Below are 21799 nucleotides of genomic sequence, written 5' to 3' on the forward strand. Positions count from 1 at the left end.
TTACAGGCATGCACCACCATGCCCAGCTAATTTTTTGTATTTTTAGTAGAGACGGGGTTTCACCGTGTTGACCAGGATGGTCTAGATCTCTTGACCTCGTGAGCCACCACGCCCGGCGGCTAATTTTTATATTTTCTGTCGTGATGGGGTTTCACCATGTTGGCCAGGCTGGTCTCCAACTCCTGACCTCAAGTGATCCACTAACCTTGGCCTCCCAAAGTGTTGGAATTACAGGGTTTCCCAACAGTAAGCCATCGTGCTTGGCCAAGGGATTTAATTTTCTTTTTCCTTCCTTTTATTTTTCTTTTCTTTTTTTTCTTTTGAGACGGAGTCTCACTCTGTAGCCCAGGCCAGAGTGTAGTAGCGTGACCTTGGCTCACTGCAACCTCCTCCTCCATGGTCTTGGTTCAAGCAATTCTCCTGCCTTAGCCTCTGAGTAGCTGGGATTATAGGTATGCGCCACCACGCCCAGCTGATTTTTGTATTTTTATGGGATTTCACCATGTTGGCCAGGCTGGTCTTGAACTCCTGACCGTTGATCCGCCCATCGGCCTCCCAAAGTGCACCACACCCAGCTCCTTTTGTTTTTCATACCACTTGGTAACAAGTTGACCCGATGTTTACCTTTCTTAAGCAGCACTCAAATTCTTCAGGGCAGGTGGTAGAGTATGCATCTCTTTCAGAGTGGGTTATAGCAAACATCTTGTCCAAAGAGGTTATCGAATGCTGTTGAGATGAGAGACTGTAGACTCTAACTTGAATGAAAAAGGAGAGGGCTTCCCAGACTGCAATAAGAAAAGCAAAATCAGTCAAGCAGATTAGGGGTTTTGATTACTACCTTATAATGTTAGTAATTGAAAGGCAAACCAGGAGAGTTTGCTGCCTTTTCAGCCCATGAATTGGGAGGACAATAAAAAGGCAGAATCCTAGAGGATATTATATTTGGGAAGGAAACCTGTAGAGCTCTGGAATGGAAAGAGAACATTGGATTGCACTGTAACTCATCACTGGTCTTAGGGTTGATAGATTACAAATCAAGTGGCATACACTAATATAAGGAAGAATAGGCATACAGGAGTGTTTGGATAGTACTTGTTCTGGTTGGTTACTATCTTTCTATGTAGCATTTAGCTTTTTTCATTTTTTTCTAAAATAAAATTTTGAATAAAATGTTTACAAAAGCCAGTATATTACTGTAAATTTTTTTTGAAAGACAGATGGAAGGACTATATTAAAACATTCAAATTCTCTTCTATTCTGAGACAATCTTTCTGTTCTTCCAGATTCTTTTGATCCACATATAAACAACTTTTTTTTCTTTTTTTGAGGCGGAGTTTCGTTCTTGTTGCACAAGTGGAGTGCAATGGCGTTGTCTCGGCTCACTGCAACCTCCGCTTCCCGGTTCAAGCAGTTCTCCTGTCTCAGCCTCCCAAGTACCTGGAATGACAGGCAATGCCACCACGCCTGGCTAATTTTTTTTTTGTTTTTAGTAGAGATGGGAGTTTTCCATGTTAGTCAGGTTGGTCTTGAACTCCCAATCTCAGGTGATCCACCCGCCTTGGCCTCCCAAAGTGCTGGGATTGCAGGCATGAGCCACAGCGCCTGGCCACAAAATTTTTAAAAAATGGAAATGGATGGGACTAACCCATACATCGTTTTGTAACTGAATATTTTAATTTTTCTTCATCAACAGAATTTTACAGAATTGTAATAACTTCTTAGTATTCTTTTTTATTACCTGGTCTCTGTTATGTTAGTATCATTTTGTTTAGCTCCTTAATTTGTGTGAATTCTTCATATTAGAGATTTTAACCTTTTATTTGTTTATGGCAAATAATTTTTTTAAAATTTTACTTATACAATTTTTAGATAGTTATATTGTTACAGGATCCTTGAGGTGTCTCTTTCCCAGCTGGAAACTCCTGTGGCTAGTGGCACCTTTGCCCACAGCCCATTGGGCCCACTCGGCCTGGCAAGCTGCACTTGCCTTGCGCTGCCAGCCTGAATCCTGTGCCTGCCAGGGGTGAGCTGAGCAGGAAGGGGTGTGTGAGTGAGCAAGCATGGCGGTCCAGCCACTGTACAGCCAAGCACACTGGCTGTGGCAAGGCGTGGCAGCTTCTAGGTGCCAGCATGGGTGCTGGCTCCCTGCGAGGCTGTGGCTAGACCAGGGATGCCGCAAGCAGCTTCCACAGCTGGCACTGGGGAACATGGTGGCTCCCAGAAACTTGGAGACGCCAGGAATCTCAGAGCCCCAAAGAGGGTGTCACAGCCCTGGCTTAGGGAGCTCCTAGGTTAGGCTTCCGAAAGCCACAGCTCTTCTCTCCTTGTCACCAGCAACATGGCGAGCAAGAGGCCTGTTTCATCCCTGTTTATGTTACAGCTCTTTCAGCCCGATTGAATTCTTGTCCTGTGCCCAGGAAGAGTGAGGTACATGGACAAGTGGAGGGTGAACAGGATGAAGAGGAGCTTTTTTGAGCGATAGAACAGTTCAGAGAAGACCCACAGTGGGCAGTTCCTCTCTGCAACCAGGGTGTCCCAAGTGTTCAGTACTCAGCAGAGAGGACACCCTAGGATGGGTAGCTCCTCTCTGCAGACAGGTTGTCCTGTCGTCTTCTCATCTCTCATTAGAGAGGAGACCTGGGGGTGGGTAGCTCCTCTCCACAGTTGGTCGTCCCATTGTCTCTTTTTTTTTAGTATAGCTGAGTCCAGGTTTTATATGGGCTTCAGAAGAGAGGAAGCACATGCTGACTGGTCCATGAGTGGCCATTGGTGGGCCCAGAAAAGGCACCATAAGTTCCCACTCTGGTCCATGGGAATGGCAGCCCAGCCTCCAGACTTCAGGCCTTCTCCAGCTTGACGGTGGGGCATCACCAGTGACCCGCCTCTTTCTGCCCAGGAACCTGCCTGCCTCTTGTCACTGTTCATGGTGCCTAGGTTGTTCATGTCAGGGGGCACCTGCAAGCCTGTGCAGCTGCTCTCAGCCCTGCCTCAACCTCCCTCCCATGCTTATTGGTGCCCAAAGTCTAGAGGGGGCCAAAGTGGCAGGGGGCTGGCGTGTCAGCACTGCCCCAAGCATGCACACACCCGGCCGGGTTGCGACATTGTCTGGGTTCGGCCTCAACTTCTCTCCAAGTTTGAAATGGGCACCAGAAGCGGGGAGAGGCCAGGCACCAGGAGCAGGCACCTCTACGTCTGTGGGTCGAGGGAGGCTTCCTAGGTCCCTGAGAGTGCAGAGATGCCTATGTCAACAGCCATGGTTTGGGTGGCTGCAGCTGTGCCCAGGAGGGTGGGGCTTCTGCCTGCCCCCTCCCACCTTCCCTAAGAGCACAGGGATGCCCGCATCAGCAGCTGCAGCTGGGTAGCCACAACTGCACCCAGGAAGTGCAGGGGTCCCACCCTGCCAACTCAGAAGGTGGTGGGGCTTCCACCTGTTTCCAGCTCCCACCAGCTCTTTGGAGCACACAGCCCTGACCACACCTCACCCACTGTAGCCAGTGTCATTGCAGCAGCCATTGCAAATGGGCAACCACCACCATCAATATTTTGCTTGTTTTTTTATTAAAGTATTTCTGAGTTTATTACCTTTTTGGCAATTCCCCTTACAATAGGGATCCAACCGATATCAGTATCCATTGGAGGATCAGTATCCAATGATCATTAATTGCGAATGGCTGAATCTTTTAGGATGGGTTTATTTATTTATTTACTTGCTTATTTATTTATTATGGAATTTTGCTCTTGTTGCCCAGGCTGGATTGCAATGGTGCTGTCTCGGTTCACTCCAACCTCTGCCTCCTGCATTCAAGCAATTCTCCTGCCTTAGGCTCCCAAGTAGCTGGGATTACAGGCACGCACCGCCACGCCTGGCTAATTTTGTATTTTCAGTAGAGACAGGGCTTCACCATGTTGGTCAGGCTGTTCTTGAACTTCTGATCTCAGGTGATTAGCCCATCTTGGCCTCCCAAATTGCTGGATTACAGGTGTGAGCCACCGCACCCGGCCTTATTTTTAATTTTTTAAACAGAGACAGGTTCTCTCTGTGTTGTCCAGGCTGGTCTTGAATTCCTGGCCTCAAGTGATCCTTCTAACTTGGCCTCCCAAAGTTCTGTGATTATAGGCATGAGCCACTATGCCCAGCCAAGGTTTTTTAGTAAATATTATGTTTAGTAGTATTTGTCTAGCATTTATTTTCTTTATAAAATGAAGACTGTTTCTCACACATGTATATGACAGAAATTTCCTGAACTGCAGATGTAGTAGAGCACAGAACCCTTCCCTAGAGGTGTTACCTGAACTTTTGACATGCCCCAGACCTCAGAGATTCTGATGTGGGAACCACCACTCCAGCCGAGCATCCCTAAAGTGATTGAAGCCAACAGTTGTTTGCACTTTGAGGTACCATCTGAGGCCAACAGTTATTTGTACTTTGAGGTACCATCTGAGCTGTAGTTGTGTAATAATGGGGCTTTTAGGGACGGCATTAGAGCCAAACTCTCATGTGTAACTTTGTGCCTGTGGGAAAGTATATTCTATCTTCAAACTAGTTGACTGGTCAACTGACTTTTGGATTGTAATGGTTCTGACTTGGGGATAGAGACTGCTTTACTCAGGAGATCAAGTCTCAGCCTTACCACAGATAATACCCACTGAAAGTTTAAGACTAAATTGATGTTTTTTAGATTGTTTCATTCTCCATATAAAACCTTATACAAGGCCGGGCATGGTGGCTCACACTTGTAATCCCAGCACTTTGGGAGGCCGAGGCAGGTAGATCACGAAGTCAGGAGATTGAGACCATCCTGGCTAACATGGTAAAACCCCGTCTCTACTAAAAATTTAAAAAATTAGCTGGGCATGGTGGCACACACCTGTAGTCCCAGCTACTCCAGGGGGTCAGGCAGTAGAATTGCTTAAACCCAGGAGGCAGAGGGTGCAGTGAGCCGAGATTACACCACTGCCCTCCAGCCAGGACAACAAAGGGAGACTCCCATCTAAAAAAAAATAATAAAATTAAAAAACCTTATACAAAAGCCAATATAGAAAAAATAATGAAAGATGGCCAAGCTTTTCTGTTTGCACTTGTATTAGTCTGCTCTCACACTGCTATAAAGAACTATTCGAGACTGGGTAATTTATGAAGAAAAGAGGACTTCTTTTTTTTGCAGGCTGCACAGGAAACATGGCTGGGAGGCCTCAGGAAACTTACAATCATGGTGGAAGGGCAAAGGGGAAGCAAGTACCTTCTTCACATGGCAGTGGGAGAAAGAGTGCGAAGGGGGAAGCACTACATACTTTGAAACAACCATATCTCATGAGAACTCTATTACAAAAATAGCAAGGGGGAATTCCATCACCATGATTTAATCACCTCCCACCAGGCCACTCCCCCAGCACGTAGGGATTACAATTTGACATGAAATTTCGGTGGGGACACAAAACCAAACCATATCAGCACTGGAAGAGGAAATCCAGAGCTTTTGTCCTCTGGATCCTACTCTTCACACCTGCTACTCCTTGAAGGGGGAGGGGAGTGTCAAGCTGTCCATGGTTTGAAAACCACTAGACCAGTTGATTATTTTTTCTGCATCCCTTCATGTGCCAACATTATAAATTTGAGAATGGGCATGTATATAATACAAAAGATAGAGTTGACGTCTTTCCTTTCTTTTCTTTTCTCTTTTTTATCTTTTCTCTCCTCTCCTCTGCCCTCTCCCCTTCACTCCCCTCTACTTCACTCCACTCCCCTCCTCCCCTCCTCAGCCCAGGCTGGAGTGCAGTGGTATTGTCAGAGCTGTTACCTCAAACTCCTGGGCTCAAGAGATCCCTCTGCATCTGCCTCCCTAGTAGCTAGGATTACAGGTGTGCATCACCACATCTGGCTGATTTTTTTTCTTGATCTCTGTAGAGATGGGGGGTGTTTTGCTATGTAGAGCAGGCTTGTTTTGAACCCTTGGGCTCTAGTGATCTCCCTACCTTGGTCTCCCAAAACTCTGGGTTTAGAGGTGTGAGCCACATTGCCTGGCCAAGTTCATGTGTTTCTGAAACTCAGCTCATTATAAATATTGTAAGATCTCTTTATTTCTGTCCAAATGAGTAAATCACCTTGGATGGACCAGCAGTGAGGATGTCCGTGATTTGGTCATGTTGGAATCTGAAACCCTTATGGGCAAAAGGGCAGTACTTGATTTGGCAGAGTGGAAGTAACTCTCAGTTTAGCAGAGCAGAACTTTCAATTTAGCTATCCAGATGTGAGTCAGGTACATAGTAGTAAGTATTGGATCATACAAAAAAGAGGAATGTTATTCTGTAGTTTTCAGTCCCTCTGTCTCTTTTGTAGTGCATGGTAACCAACTAGTTACGTAACCAAGTGTCCTTTTTTCTTCATTAGGATTAATCAAGGGATAGTAGGCTTTCTTGGATAGTCTCCCTCCTTTTGTAGAAATGTGAATATAGGATTCACTGTGGCTTCTCTGAGACCAGAGTTCAAGCTGAAGTAGAAGAGAAAAAAATAATCTAGTGGTCCAAGGAAACAGTTCTGGTTCTGAAATAAAGTAAGTACATGAAGACATTAGAGAGGTCTGGAATTAATAGACACAGTGAACTATACTTGTAATACCTGAGCAAGAGCCGGAAACTGGATAGAGGTCTGGGTCAGGAACATAAGAGCATTGCTACAGAAATAACAGGAAGATGGGTAATGACCTTTCTCTCTATCCTTGGGGTTGTTGTCTCATTGTTTGGAGAGCATTCACCAGTTGCCATGTTTAGAGGCTAAAACAGGTAAATCAGGAGCCCATTTTGTTCAGTAAAGCTCAGAGTAAAATGTAGAATTCAAATGCACCTCTAAATAAGTGTTTATGGCTGGGCGCAGTGGCTCAAACGCCTGTAATCCCAGCACTTTGGGAGGCCGAGGCGAGGGGGATTGCCTGAGCTCAGGAATTCAGGACCAGCCTGGGCAACACAGTGAAACCCTGTCTCTACTAAAAAATAAAAATAAAAAAATTAAGGTGGGTGTGGTAGCGTACACCTGTAGTCCCAGCTACTTAGGAAGCTGAGGCAAGAGAAATGCTTGAACCCGGGAGGCAGAGGTTGCAGTGAGCTGAGATTGAACCACTGCACTCCAGCCTGGGCAGCAGAGTGAGACTCCGTCTCTTAAAAAAAAGAAGGTATTTAATTACTTATTGTACAGTAAGATACACTGTCAGGACTATCTTAATTTTTAGCCTGAACAAAAGACTCGAAATCAGACACTGAACCCTTGAATTAACCATGTGACCTTCAGTAAGATACTTAACCTTTCAGAACGTTGATATCTTAAGATTGAGACCATGTTTATTTGAAGAGACTTGTAGTTTGTCAGTTTGGTAAATAGACGAGATTTAACTTTGCTTTAGGTCTCATTAATGTCTTCTTTTGACATAAAATGAAGTACTTATATTTTGTAAAGATTGTGAAGATTTTAATTACAGTAATTAATATTAAAACCTGAAAGAACAATGAAGTGTGAGCTCAGAAAATTTTTTAAAATGAGTTATGGCACTTCAATAGGAGGCTAAGTAGATAATTTTTAGGAAAGTATACTAGAACTCTTTGCCCAGGGGAACAATGAAATGAATTGTATTGACATCTATTAAATTAACTAATGTCTTTCTCTTTTGAAATGCACATTAAGTAAAACAAACATGATGAATTGATTTCTACTTTGAGCAGTCCTTTTTTTAGGTAGATTCATCCTAAATTACGGATTTACTACTTTTTCTTATGTGATAAAGGATAATGGTTGATATTTGTAGCCTCTGCTTGTATGATGGAATTGTCAAATGGAATCTTCCTTTGCAATATAATATACTTTGGTGATTAAAAGGCCTGGGTTCAGGTTTTTTGTTTTATATTTTTGAGACAGAGTCTTGATCTGTCACCCATGCTGGAGTGCAGCGGCACAGTCTAGGCTCCCTGCAGCCTCCGTCTCCTGGGTTCAAGCGATTCTCCTGCCTCAGCTTCTCAAGTAGCTGGGATTACAGACACCCACCACCACACCCAGCTGATTATTTTTGTATTTGTAGTAGAGACGGGGTTTCACCATGTTGGTGAGGCTGATCTCAAACTCCTGACATCAAGTGATCCACCTACCTGGGCCTCCCAAAATGCTGGGATTATAGGCGTCAGCCACCGTGCCCGGCCAAGGTTTTTGTTTTTATTTTTTTAAATGAAACAGACTCACGATATTGCCCAGGCTAGTCTCAAAATCCTGGGCTCAAGCAGTCCTCCCCTCTTCCCCATCAGCCCTAAGCCTCCCTAGTGGCTGGGACTACAGGTGTATGCCACCACACCCAGCTACTTTTTGTGTTTTTTGTAAAGATGGGTTTTGCCATGTTGCCCAGGATTCAAACCCTGGACTCAAGCAGTCTTCCCACCTCGAGCCCCTGAAGTACTGAGATTACAGGTGTGAGCCACCATGCCCTGTTGGGTCGTGCTATATTGCCCAGGCTTATATCAAACTCCTGGCCTCAAGCAATCTTCCCACCTCTGCTTCAAGACCTTTTGATGCCATTTTACTGTTGTGTAATCTTTAATTTTCTATTCAGTATGCTCATCTATAAAACAGTGAAAATTACCACATAAAGATTGTCTTGGCAGGGCTCGGTGGCTCACGCCTGTAATCCCATCACTTTGGGAGGCTAAGGTGGGTGGATCATGAGTTCAGAAAATCAAAACCATTATGGCCAACATGGTGAAACCTCGTCTCTACTAAAAAATACAAAAAATTAGCCAGGTGTGGTGGCACATGCCTGTAGTCCCAGCCACTCGGGAGGCTGAGGCAGGGGAATTGCTTGAACCTGGGTGGCAGAGGTTGCAGTTAGCCAAGATTGCACCACTGCACTCCAGCTGGGCGACAGAGCAAGACTCCATCTCAGAACAAACAAACAAACAAAAAGATTGTCTAGAAGTACATTAGGGTCTTTCAGTTGCAAATGACAGAAATCCAGTTCAGACTAGCTTAAACAATAAAAGAGAAGGCTGACCTCTGACGCGGTTTAGCTCAAACAGTGTTATCTTAGGCTTTCTCTTAAACTACTGCTTTTCTTTTGTTGGCTTTACTTTCAGATAGACTGTCACCAGATGGCATCTCTAGGTTTATTTATTTAATTTACTTTTTGGAGACAGAGTCTTCAGGCTGGAGTACAATGGCATAATCACAGCCCACTGCAGCCTCTGCCTTCTGAGCTCAAGTGATCCTCCCACCTCAGCCTCCCAGGTAGCTGGGATTACTGGCGCATGCCACCACACCCAGCTATTTTTTGTATTTTTGGTAGAGATGGGTTTTCACCATGTTGCCCAGGCTGGTCTCAAGCTCCTGACCTCAAGTGATCTGTTTGCCTTGGCCTCCCAAAGTGCTGGGATCAAGCCACCATGCTCGGTCTCTAGGTTTATTCTTTGTAATTAGCAATCTTAGAGAAAATTGCTGACAGGCGCGTGCGCACCTACACATACACACACCCCCCCTTCATATAGGTCAACCACACACACACACACACACACACACACACGCACCATTTCATATAGGTCAACCCCAGGGTTACATTCAAATCTCTAGTCTTGTTGAGTAATAGGAATTCTTTGTATATTCTGGATATTAAACTCTTTTCACATATATTATTTGCAGATTTTTTTTTCACTCTGAGTTGTCATTTTATTCTCTTGATAGTGTAAGTTTCAGCTTTTAAATGTAGGTCTTTGATTCATTTTGAATTAATTTTTGTACATTATTTAAGGTAGGTTTCCAACTTCATTCTTTTTTTTTTTTTTTTTTTTTTTTTGAGACAAAGTCTGGCTCTTTTTGCCCAGGCTGGAGTGCAAGTGGCATGATCTCAGCTTATTGCAACCTCCACCTCTTGGGTTCAAGCGTTTCTCCTGCTCAGCCTCCCAAGTAGCTGGGATTACAGGTGTGTGCCACCACACCTGGCTAATTTTATATTTTCAGTAGAGACAGTGTTTTTTCAAATCAACAGGAATTTGGGGAAAAAAAATAAAAGAACAAAAGAGACAGGGTTTCATCTTGTTGGCCAGGCTGGTCTCAAGTTCCTGACTTCAACTGATCTGCCTGCCTAAACCTCCTAAAGTGCTGGGATTACAGGCGTGAGCTACTGTGCCCGGCCCCAGCTTCATTCTTTTACATGTTGATATCTAGTTTTCTCAGAATCGTTTGTTGAAAAGACTGTTATTTTCTTATTGAATGGTTTTGGCACTCTTGTTTTTGAAGATTAGTTGACCAAATATGTGAGGATTTATTTCTGGACTCTATACCATTGATCATGTCTATCCTTATATTAGTTTCATACTGTTTTTTGTTTTGTTTTGTTTTTTGAGACGGGGTCTTACTCTGTCGCCCAAGCTGGAGTGCAGTAGCGCGATCTTGGCTCACTGCAACCTCCATCTCCTGGGTTCAAGCAGTTCTCCTGCCTCAGCCTCCTGAGTAGCTGGGATTACAGGTACATGCCATCACACCCAGCTAATTTTTTTGTGTTTTTAGTAGAGACGGGGTTTCACCATGTTGGCCAGGATGGTCTCGAATGTCTGATCTCGTGATCCACCTGCCTCGGCCTCCTAAAGTGCTGGGATTACAAGTGTGAACCACTATGCTTGGCACACACTGTTTTAATTATTGTAGCTTTGTAGTAAGTTTTAAAATCAGGAAGTCCTGATTTTTTCCAATTCTGTTCTTCTTTTTCAAGATGATGTTGGTTGTCCTTGTCTTGGGTAGAGTGACGTCTGGTTGGTGCTGCCCATCTCATAAAAACAAGAAAAAAAATCAATGCCTTATTTATTCCAGCTTGGCTTTTGGTCATGCCTATTCCTGGTTTATGCCTTGGACACATGGGAAAAAAGATTGTGTTGGCTATTTGGGACCCCTTAAGATTCCATGTGTATTTTAGAGTGATTTTTTTCTATTTCTGCAAAAACTGTCACTGAGACTTTGATATGGATTACGTTGAATCTGAAGATCACTTTATATGACACAAGGACATCATTTTTTTTTTTTTTTAAGATCACTTTGGAGAGTATTGTCATCTTAGCAATATTAAGTCTTCAATCCATGAACCTGGCAGGCAAGTCTTTCCATTTATTTAGGGCTTTAATTTCTTCCAGCAGTGTTTTGTAGGTTTCAGTTATGAGTCTTGCCGTCCATGGTTAAATTCATTTCTTAGTACAGCTAGTGCTCAACTTACGACCAAATTGGTTCCAACAGACTGGTCATAACACGATTTGGTCGTAAGTTGAGTAGGCTATATGTATAGTACTGTGAAATGATATTATAAAAATCTTTAAGTCATATTTTATCATAATTTTCTTTCATTATTGTTATATATCATAATTTTCTTTGTTCATTTTATGCCATTTGTATCATCTCTACGCCATTTTGTTTCTTAATTTTACATTCGTCAGGTTTAAGTAAACCACTGCATTACTAGTACAACTGGCTTAATATTTGCAAAACATACAAAATTACAAAATACAGGTGCATACAAAAATACAAAATACAGGTGTAAAAAATACCATAGGAAACATTTTCCCAATTGCAAAACATATCAAAATATATAAACATGTATGAAACATTTTATTGGCCATTTTTGAATTTGATCTTCCATCCAAATATATAGCAATTTCTCCATTTCGTGAATGGGCCCGCTTCATTGCTTTGTTATAACTATTGATCACAGGGGTGCAGAACCTTTCACAGCTTCACGAATTCTTTCTTTATCTTTCAAAATCGTCTACACAGTCGAGTGTGATAACTTCGTATCACGTGCAATCACATTCACTTTCTTTCCTCCTTCGTACTGCTTAATTACCTTCATTTTCGTGTCGAGATCGATGGCCTTTCTTTCCTTCTTGGCAGGCTGAGGCGTAGACAAAGACAGTTTCCTCTTGGTAGACATCTTGGGAGGGGTGTGACGAAAAATATCCAAGACACAAAACACAAATTGCTATACTGAGTCTGGGATAACAGTTGAAATGGTGCACGCGGAGATGGTAGTGCTGCTAGAAGCTGGTCCGCACTGTCATACGCCCAGCCGGGCAACGTTTGTGCTGCCAGACGCAGAGCAGTCGTGGCTAGCGATTGTGGTTGTAAAGTCAAATGGTCGTAAGTTGCATAGGTCGTAAGTCGATCAATACCTGTATTTTATTCTTTTTTGATATTTTTATAAATGCAATTGTTAGCTATGCACAGTGGTTTATGCCTGTAATCTCAGCACTTTGGGAGGCTGAGATGGTAGGATTGCTTGAGCATAAGAGTTCAAGACCAGCCTAGGCAACATAGTAAGACTTTATCTCGACGAAAAATGAACATGAGCTTGGTGGCTCACACCTGTATCCCAGCTACTTAGGAGGCTGAGGTGGGAAGATTACTCGCTGCAGTGAGCCGAGATTGCACCACTGCACTGCAGCCTGGGTGACAGAGTGAGACCCTGTCTCCAAAAAAAAAAAGAGAGAAATTATTTCCTAAATTTTCTTTTTGGATTGTTTATTACTAGTTTATAGAATAAGTTGTATAACTTATTATTTTTGTATGTTGATTTTGTATCTCTCAACTTTGCAGAATTTGTTATTTTGTGAATTGTAGTACTTTTTTTGATCCCCACATGATGGCAGAGGATCAAATGAGATGCATGTGAGAACTGTTGTCAAGCAGAAGTTCTATGTATGTCAGAGTCATGATTTCTGATACATGATGCAACATGTAAAACCAGGTGACTGGTAGGTTTGCGATCAGGGATCCCAAATTCAATACTTTCTTAGGCCATAGGGCTTTGTTTTTTGTTTTAGTTAGTTACTTTTGAATAGGTAATAAATACACAGTGAAAAACATTCAAAAGCCATAAAAAAGTATATAGTAAAAAGTAAATCTCTGAATTCTGTCCCTTAGTCACCAAGTTTTCCCTCCCAACAGCAACTCTAGCATAGTTTCTTATGCATCTTCCCAGAGATATTCATGTTATACACAAGAAAACATGTATATCTATACATATATATATGTCTGCACAGACACACAGACATACATATACGATATTTTACATGAACTGCCATCCTTAAAGGCATTTGAGTTTGCCCCTCAGCTTATGCTATAGTTGTGTAACCTAGCATGAAGACCTGTCATAATTATTTTATGTATTATGTATTAATATTTGCTTTAATCATTGTCTTTTCAGTTTTGATGAAGCAAGAGCACAGAGAAGAGATTGATCTGTCTTCAGTTCCATCTTTGCCTGTGCCTCATCCTGCTCAGACCCAGAGGCCTTCTTCTGATTCAGAGCACCCACACGAAAGTGTACTGTCAACACAGAGAAGTTTGGTTTGTTCCATCCCACAAACATATGCATCCATGGTGACCTCATCCCATCTGCCACAGTTGCAGTATAGAGATGAGAGTGCTAGTAAAGAACAGCATATGATTCCTTCTCCAGTTGTGCACCAGCCTTTTGAAGTCACACCAACACCTCCTGTGGGATCTTCCTATCAGTCTATGCAAACTAACATTGTGTACAATGGACCAACTTGTCTTCCTATTAATGCTGCCTCTAGTCAAGAATTTGATTCAGTTTTGTTTCAGCAGGATGCAGCTCTTCCTAGTTTAGTGAATCTTGGCTGTCAACCACTGTCATCCATACCATTTCATTCTTCAAATTCAGGCTCAACAGGACATCTCTTAGCACATACACCTCATTCTGTGCATACCCTGCCTCATCTGCAATCAATGGGATATCATTGTTCAAATACAGGACAAAGATCTCTTTCTTCTCCAGTGGCTGACCAGATCACAGGTCAACCTTCTTCTCAGTTGCAACCTGTTACATATGGTCCTTCACATTCAGGGTCTGCTGCAACAGCTTCCCCAGCAGCTTCTCATCCCTTGGCTAGTTCACCACTTTCTGGGCCACCATCTCCTCAGCTTCAGCCCATGTCTTACCAGTCTCCTAGCTCAGGAACTGCTTCATCACCGTCTCCAGCCACCAGAATGCATTCTGGACAGCGCTCAACTCAAGCACAAAATACAGGCCAGAGGGGTCTTTCTGCACCTTCATCTTTAATATGTCACAGTTTGTGTGATCCAACTTCATTTCCACCTGACGGGGCAACTGTGAGCATTAAACCTGAACCAGAAGATCAGGAGCCTAACTTTGCAACAATTGGTCTGCAGGACATCACTTTAGATGATGGTAAGTTCATCTGTGGTATATTCTTGAAGTAGTGAAGATTCAGGAACTTTATTCTCCCAAGTGTCATAAAAAAGTTATTATGGATTGCTTATTGGCATATGTTTGGGCCTTTAAATAAGTTGTTATTAGAAATATATGTTAATATATGACTTTGAGGATAGCTATGAAAATCCATGCCTTAGCATCCATTTTACCACTAATATCTGTTGCTGAATAGGGCATCTTTTCTTCCAGGATATGTAGTGAGATCACAGTGTCTAGACAATGGAATTCAAGACCATTAATTCCATAAACACTGCTGAATGCTGTCCTTTTGCAAGATGGAGCTAGATGCTGGGAATATGAAGGATGTATTAAGACAGAGTTCTTGGCCGGGCATGGTGGCCAATGCCTCAAATCCCAGCACTTTGGGAGGCCAAGGCAGGTGGATCACTTGAGGTCAGGAGTTTGAGATCAGCCTGGCCAACATGGCGAAACCCCATGTCCACTAAAAGTTAAAAAAAAAAATTTGCCAGGCGTGGTGGCACATGCCTGTAATCCCAGCTACTCAGAAGGCTGAGGCAGGAGAATTGCTTGAACCTGGGAGGCGGAGGTTGCAGTGAGCTGGGATTGTGCCACTGCACTACAGCCTGGGTGACAGAGCGAGACTCCATCTCAAAAAAAAAAAAAAAAAAAAAAACAAAAAAAAAAAAAAAAAAAATAGAGTTCTTGTCCTTGAGGAGATTTACACAAGTTAAGAACCTGTACCCTGACAGCTTGCTGAGTCAGTCAGTGGTATTGGTACAAGATGCGACTAGTTTACTACTGCTACTGCTGTAGTTGTTGGCACACGATAAAAAGAAGCTATATATATAAACATAGCAAGTTGGTATGGAAATTTCTGCTTTTGTGAAATCAGTAAATTCTAGAGAATCATGAATATTTAGTCAATAATTAAAAATTGTCCAAGATAGGATTTTAAGGTAACAGTTTTAGAATTTATTCTTGGCTTTATCATGTATGTGATAGTGAAATTCAGTCTAAATAGGAATTCAGTGAAAACTACCTAGAGCTGTTGTCCAGTATAAAAATTGTAGGGCCAGGCACGGTGGCGCACACCCGTAATCCCAACACTTTGGGAGGCCAGGGCAGTTGGATCAACTGAGATCAGGAATTCAATACCAGCCTGGCCAACATGGTGAAACTCCATCTCTACTAAAGATAAAAAAATTAGCTGGTTGTGGTGGTGGGCGCCTGTAATTCCAGTTACTAGGGAGGCAGAGGCAGGAAAATCACATGAATCCAGGAGGTGGAGGTTGCAGTGAGCCAGGATCACGCCTTTGGACTCCAGTTTGTATGACAAGAGCAAAACTCCGTCTCTCAAAAAAAAAAAAAAATTGTAAAGATTCTGAAACATGGATATAGAATTTTAGCTTTCTCTCTGATTCTGTATTAATTCACTCTAAGAAAATAATTGTAGCCGGGTGCTGTGGCTCACGCCTGTAATCCCAGCACTTTGGGAGGCTGAGGCGGGTGGATCACAAGGTCAAGAGATCGACACCATCCTGGTCAACATGGTGAAACCCCGTCTCTACTAAAACTACAAAAAATTAGCTGGGCATGGTGGCGCGTGCCTGTAATCCCAGCTACTCAGGAGGCTGAGGCAGGAGAATTGCCTGAACCCAGGAGGCGGAGGTTGCGGTGAGCCGAGATTGCGCCATTGCACTCCAGCCTGGGTAACAAGAGCGAAACTCTGTCTCAAAAAAAAAGAAAAAAAAAAAAGAAAATAATTGTAGATTAACCATCTCCTTTTACAGATCTGGAGAGACTGAGTTTACTACTTAGTTGCAAAGCTGATATTCCAACTCCCAAGCACAAGGGGCAAGGAAGGTAAATGAGATTTAGCATCCCATCTTCTCGGACTTTCCAGTCAGACTAGTATATAACTGGTTACTTACACAGTGTAGTGGGTCTAAGTCTCTATAACCAAGGTATAAAAGAAACACATTAAGAGATTAACAGACAAGAGGCTGGGCACAGTGGCTCATGCTTGTAATCCCAACACTTTGGGAGACTGAGGCATGCAGATCACCTGAGGTCAGGAGTTTGAGACCAGCCTGGCCAACATGGTGAAACCCAGTCTTTACTAAAAATATAAAAATTAGCTGGGTGTGGTAGTATGCATCTGTAATCCCAGCTATTCGGGAGGCTGAGGCGGGAGAATCATTTGAACCCAGGAGGTAGAGGTTGCAGTGAGCCAGGATGGCACCATTGCACTTTACCATGCTTGACAAGAGCAAAGATCCATCTTAAAAACAAAAACAAAAACAAAAAACAGACCAGGAGCTGTAGTGCATGTAATGCATACCTGTAATTCCAGCACTTTGAAAAGCTGAGGTGGGTGGATCACTTGAGCCCAGAAGTTGAAGACCAGCCTGGGCGACATGGCAGAACCTCATGTCTACAAAACAAAATACCAAAAATTAGCTAGATGTAGTGGTGTGGGCCTGTAGTCCCAGCTATTCTGAAGGCTGAGGTGGGAGGACCACCTGAGCTGAAGAGGTTGAGGCTGCAGTGAGCTGTGATCATGCCACTGCACTCCAGCTTGGGTGACAGAGTGAGATCCTGCCTCAAATAACAAAAAAGATCAGCAGAGATATGTAACAGATTTCACAGAAAGGATTCAGTGCAGCTTCTGTGAGTAGGTGACATTTGAGCTAAGTTTTGGAGGATGAATACAGTTGGCTGTCTGTATGCATGGGTTCCACACCTTGGATTCAGCCATCTATGGATTGAAAATATTTGGGGGGAAGAAAATGGATGACTGCATCTGTACTGAACATGTACATACAGACTTTTTTCCTTTATTCCCTAACAGTATAATATTACAACTGTTGCCATAGCATTTACATTGTACTTGGTATTATAAATAATCTAGATAGGATTTAAAGAGAGGATGTAGGTAGATTATTTGCAAATGCTACACCATTTTATATAAGGGATTTGCACATTCATGGATTTTGGTATGGGGAAGTTGTAAAACCAGTCCCCATGGACATAGTCATTTTTCAGGACTGCCTGTGTACAATCAAATCATGCATGTTTAAGTTCCACAGTCACCCTGTGGAACTCACATGTAAGAAAAGCAGCTGTGGTATCAGCGCTTTTGGAGGCCAAGGTAGACAGATTACTTGAGGCTAGGAGTTTGAGACCAACCTGGGCAACATAGCAGGACCTCATCTCCACCAAAAATCCCCACAAAAATTAGCTGGGTGTCGTGTTATATGCCTGTAGTTCTAGCTACTAGGAAGACTGAAGTGGGAGGATCACTTGAGCCCAGGAGTTCAAGGCTGCAGTGAGCTGATCACATGCTATTGTACTCCAGCCTGGGTAGCAAAGTGAGACCCTGTCTCTAAAAAAATTAAAAAGTCAGCCCTCCACATATGCATATTTCACATTCAAGAATATTGTTTTTTAGATCCATGTTTGATTGAAACATGGATCTAAAAAATGTGAAATCTGTGTGTGGGAAGGGCTGTAAAATCTGTGTGTAAGTGGACCCAGGCAATTCAAAGCTATGTGGTTCAAGGGTTACCTGAATATGTTTTCAGTAAATGAAGATCAGGGGCACATCAGATAATATAGCAGAAATAGAGAAGGATATGTTTGTTAGGGAAGGATATGTCTGTGGTGGGGTGAGGTATGGCACAGGGGTGGGGATGGGGGTGATTGGTATAGTACGGTACGGGATGGTTTTTAAGCCATGAGGGGACATGCCATGTCATTTGTGTGTAAACAGAAGGTATATGTGTAAACTAGAGCAACACCAAAACTTTGCATAGCATTTTTCTATATATTATGTAATCCTTACCTTTCCTCAAACTCTGAGGTAGATAGTAATGTTTACGGAGTTGGACTTTTGAAAGATCACACAAGTGGTAAGCAGCAGAGCTGAGACTGGATCAGTCTAGTCATTTTCTTGTGGCATTATAGCTGCCTCCCAGAAAGAGCAGGCCATGGTGGTTAGAACAGAACTCTGTACCAAACGTAATACCTCAAGGCTTTTCTAATTCCTGGAGAATATTCTCTAGAAATGCATGTGCAGAATTTCACTGCATTAACCCATGTTCACAACTACATCTGACCTGTCACACTGTGTTGGGAGTACTAGAGGATTCTGGTATTTAAGCATTTTGCCTTGCTCTGTGCACAGCTGGCGTAAGTGTCACTCCCTACTTAATGATGAAGCCAAGAGGTAGAGAGCAGGCTGCTACTTTTATGCAAAACAGATTTGAAATAAAGGCTTCTGCAAATATTGGCTTTTAAAATGTTGCTTGTTTCTTCTTTTAGCAGTTTTAAACTAACTCTTCACATTGCTTTTCATCCTGAAACAAAGAGTGAGACTTTGTGTCACTCATTTGTGATATAACTGAAGATAGGAGATTTATTGAGTGGATCTTTAAGGGCATTTCAGCTCATTTTCTTTACCAGTGAAGATATTTTTTCCTTCTAAAAAGATCCCAAAGCTAGAACCTGCTCTTTCTAATTTATCACAGGTTGAGAGATTTAGGGGTGGAGGGTAGGATAGACAACAAATGAGAATTTCTAGAAAAATTTTGTGATAATTTACTTCATTGTTTGATTATATGAAGATTTGTTGCAAAAACAGAAGATCTAGAAAGGTGAGGTCTGTAAGGGCCGCTGTAAAAGCAATTTTATTTTTTCTCCATTTATTATGTAGGGCATACAAGCAAGAAAAGGGCTGGGTGTGGTGGCTCACACCTGTAATCCCAGCACTTTGGGAGGTCGAGGTAGGTGAATCACCTGAGGTCAGGAGTTCGAGACCAGCCGGGTCAACATGGTGATACCCTGTCTCTACTAAAAATACAGAAAAAAAAATTAGACAGGGATGGTGGTGGGTACCTGTGGTTCCAGCTACTCGGGAGGCTGAGGCAGGAGAATTGCTTGAACCCGGGAGGCAGAGGTTGCAGTGAGCTAAGATCCGTGCCATTGCACTCAACAACACTCCGTCTCAAAAAAAAGAAAAGAAAAAAGAAAGGTTCCCAGATTGTAGGACAGGAACTAGCTATCAGATTTGCTCATTGCCACCCTTCAGGGGACTTAATAGAAGCTCTGTGCTGCCAAGCAGTAATTACAGAGGGGGAAGAGCAGGACACCATGATGTGCACCTGTAATCCTGGCCACTTGGGAATGCGAGATGGGAGGATCCCTTGGGCCAGGGAGTTTGAGTCCAGTCTTGCCAATATAAGGAGACCCCATCTCTAAAATTAAAAAAAAAAAAAAAAAAGGGAAAAAACTGAAATGCACTTCTTTTTATTTTTTTATGATGGGGGTCTTACCCTGTCACCCAGACTGAAGTGCAATGGTGTAATCTTGGCTCACTGCAGCCTCGATTTCCTGGGCTAAAGGGATCAATCTTCCCACTTCAGCCTCCTGAGTAGCTGGGGCTACAGGCATGCACAACCACACTGACCAATTATTGTTAAAATGCACTTCTGAACATCTTAGATTATTGGCTGCGTAATTTTTGAAAATTGAATTTTTGATACTTGATGCTTAATTTGAGCTCCAAAAAAAATTTTTTTTTTTTTTTTTTTTTTTTTTTTTTTTTTTTTTTTTTTTTTTTTTTTTTNTTGAGACCAGCCTGGGCAACACAGCAAGACCCCATTTCTATTTATAAAATAAATTTAAAGCATTTATTATTTTTTGAGACAGAGTCTCTATTGCTTAGGCTGGAGTGCAGTAGCACAATCTTGGCTCACTGTAACCTCTACCTCCTGGGTTCAAGACCTTAGCCCTCCAAGTAGCTGGGACTACAGGTGTGCACTACCACACCCAGCTAGTTTTGTTTTTTGGTTTGTTTTGAGATGAAGTTTTGCTCTTGTCTCCCAGGCTAGAGTGCAATGGGGCAATCTCGACTCACTGCAACTTCCACCTTCCAGGTTCAAACAATTCTGCCTCAGCCTCCCAAGTAGCTGGAATTACAGGTGCCTGCCACCACGCCCAGCTAATTTTTCTATTTTTAGTAGATACACGATTTTGCCATGTTGGCCAGGCTGGTCTCAAACTCCTGACCTCAGGTGATTTGGGGGGAAGTCTCCCAAAATGCTGGGATTACAGGTATGAGCCACCACACCCAGCCAATTTTTGTATTTTTAGTAGGGACGGAGTTTTGCCATGTTGGCCAGGCTGGTTTCTGACCTCAGGTGATCTGCCTATCTCGGCTTCCCAAAGTGCTGGGATTATAGGCATGAGCCACCAAGCCCAGCTAGAATGAATTTTTGATATTTTTTAATTGACTAATTTATTATGATATTTGGATTTGCCTTAGAAGGTTAAATTTCTAGATGCTGAGAAAATCCTAAAGTTCTGCAGACTTTTAATGTAAATTCAAATTAACCAGGCATAGTGCTGGGCTCTTGTAATCCCAGCTCCTCTGGAGGCTGAGGCAGGGAGAGTTGCTTGAACCCAGGAGGTGGAGGTTGCAGTGAGCCGAGATTGTACCACTGCACTCCAGCCTGGGTGACAGAGCAAGAGACTTAGTCTCAAAAAATAAAAAATAAAAAGGAAAAAACCTTTAATGTAAATTCATAAAATAAAAATTTTAAAACCCATATATCTCATGGACCTTGAACTCCATAGCACTGGAATATCTCTTTTCTTTTTTAAATTTATTTTTCGTAGAGATGAAGTCTTGCTATACTGCCCAGGCTGGTCTAGAACTCATAGCCTCAAGTAATTCTCCCACCTAGGTCTCAAAGTGCTGGGAGCCATTATACCTAGCCATATATGTCCCCTTTCTGGTTAGCTTTATTTTATTTTATTTCATTTTATTATTCTTGAAGATGATGTCTCACTTTGTTACCCAGGCTGGAGTGTAGTGCCATGAACACGCCTCACTGCATTTTCAACCTCCTGGGCTGAAACAGTCCTCCTGCTTCAGCCTCCTGAGTAACTGGTACCACAGGCAAGTTTCATCATACCCTGCTAATAGTTAACTCTAGAAGTCATAGAGCAAGGCATGGTAATATGTGCCTATAATCCCACTACTGAGGAATCCTAAGGCGGGAAGATCACTTGAGCCCAGTTTGAGGCTAGTCTGGACAACATAGCAAGACCCTGTCTCTAAATATTTTTTTTAAGTGAGGCATAGAACATACCAGAAAGGATTGAAAATGATTACAGTGAACTTTGTAGTTAGCCCAAGGTCAAAAATTTTTTAACTTTTTTGTATTATGTTAATCTATTAAGTCCAAAGTAATTTCCACTCTACAACCAGAGGACACAGTAATTTAAAAATTTTTTTGCCCCGGGCGCGGTGGCTCACGCCTGTAATCCCAGCACTTTGGGAGGCTGAGGCGGGTGGATCACGAGGTCAAGAGATCGAGACCATCCTGGTCAACAAGGTGAAACCCCGCCTCTACTAAAAATACAAAAAATTAGCTGGGCATGGTGGCGCTTGCCTGTAATCCCAGGTACTCGGGAGCTGAGGCAGGAGAATTGCCTGAACCCAGGAGGCGGAGGTTGCGGTGAGCCGACATCGCGCCATTGCACTCCAGCCTGGGTAACGAGAGCGAAAC

The 21799-nt window shown here is 42.8% G+C and overlaps 1 protein-coding gene and 1 non-coding gene across 5 annotated transcripts in view; both read left to right on the top strand.

Moving 5' to 3' along the window:
• Positions 1–21799, top strand: part of NFATC3 (nuclear factor of activated T cells 3) — a 163282-nt gene that overhangs the window by 108219 nt on the left and 33264 nt on the right. For all 4 annotated transcript variants that reach the window (XM_017539464.2, XM_017539462.2, XM_017539465.2 and 1 more), the window contains one exon: positions 13212–14219. In XM_017539464.2, coding sequence (XP_017394953.1) covers positions 13212–14219 — 1008 coding nt within the window. The remainder of the gene's footprint in view (positions 1–13211; positions 14220–21799) is intronic.
• LOC119472800 lies at positions 10745–10879 on the top strand. Its single transcript, XR_005201981.1, has one exon. It is a non-coding gene; the product is annotated as a small nucleolar RNA SNORA48 (small nucleolar RNA).

This window comes from Cebus imitator, unplaced genomic scaffold (genome assembly GCF_001604975.1).
Source record: "Cebus imitator isolate Cc_AM_T3 unplaced genomic scaffold, Cebus_imitator-1.0 Scaffold118, whole genome shotgun sequence".
NCBI lineage: Eukaryota > Metazoa > Chordata > Mammalia > Primates > Cebidae > Cebus > Cebus imitator.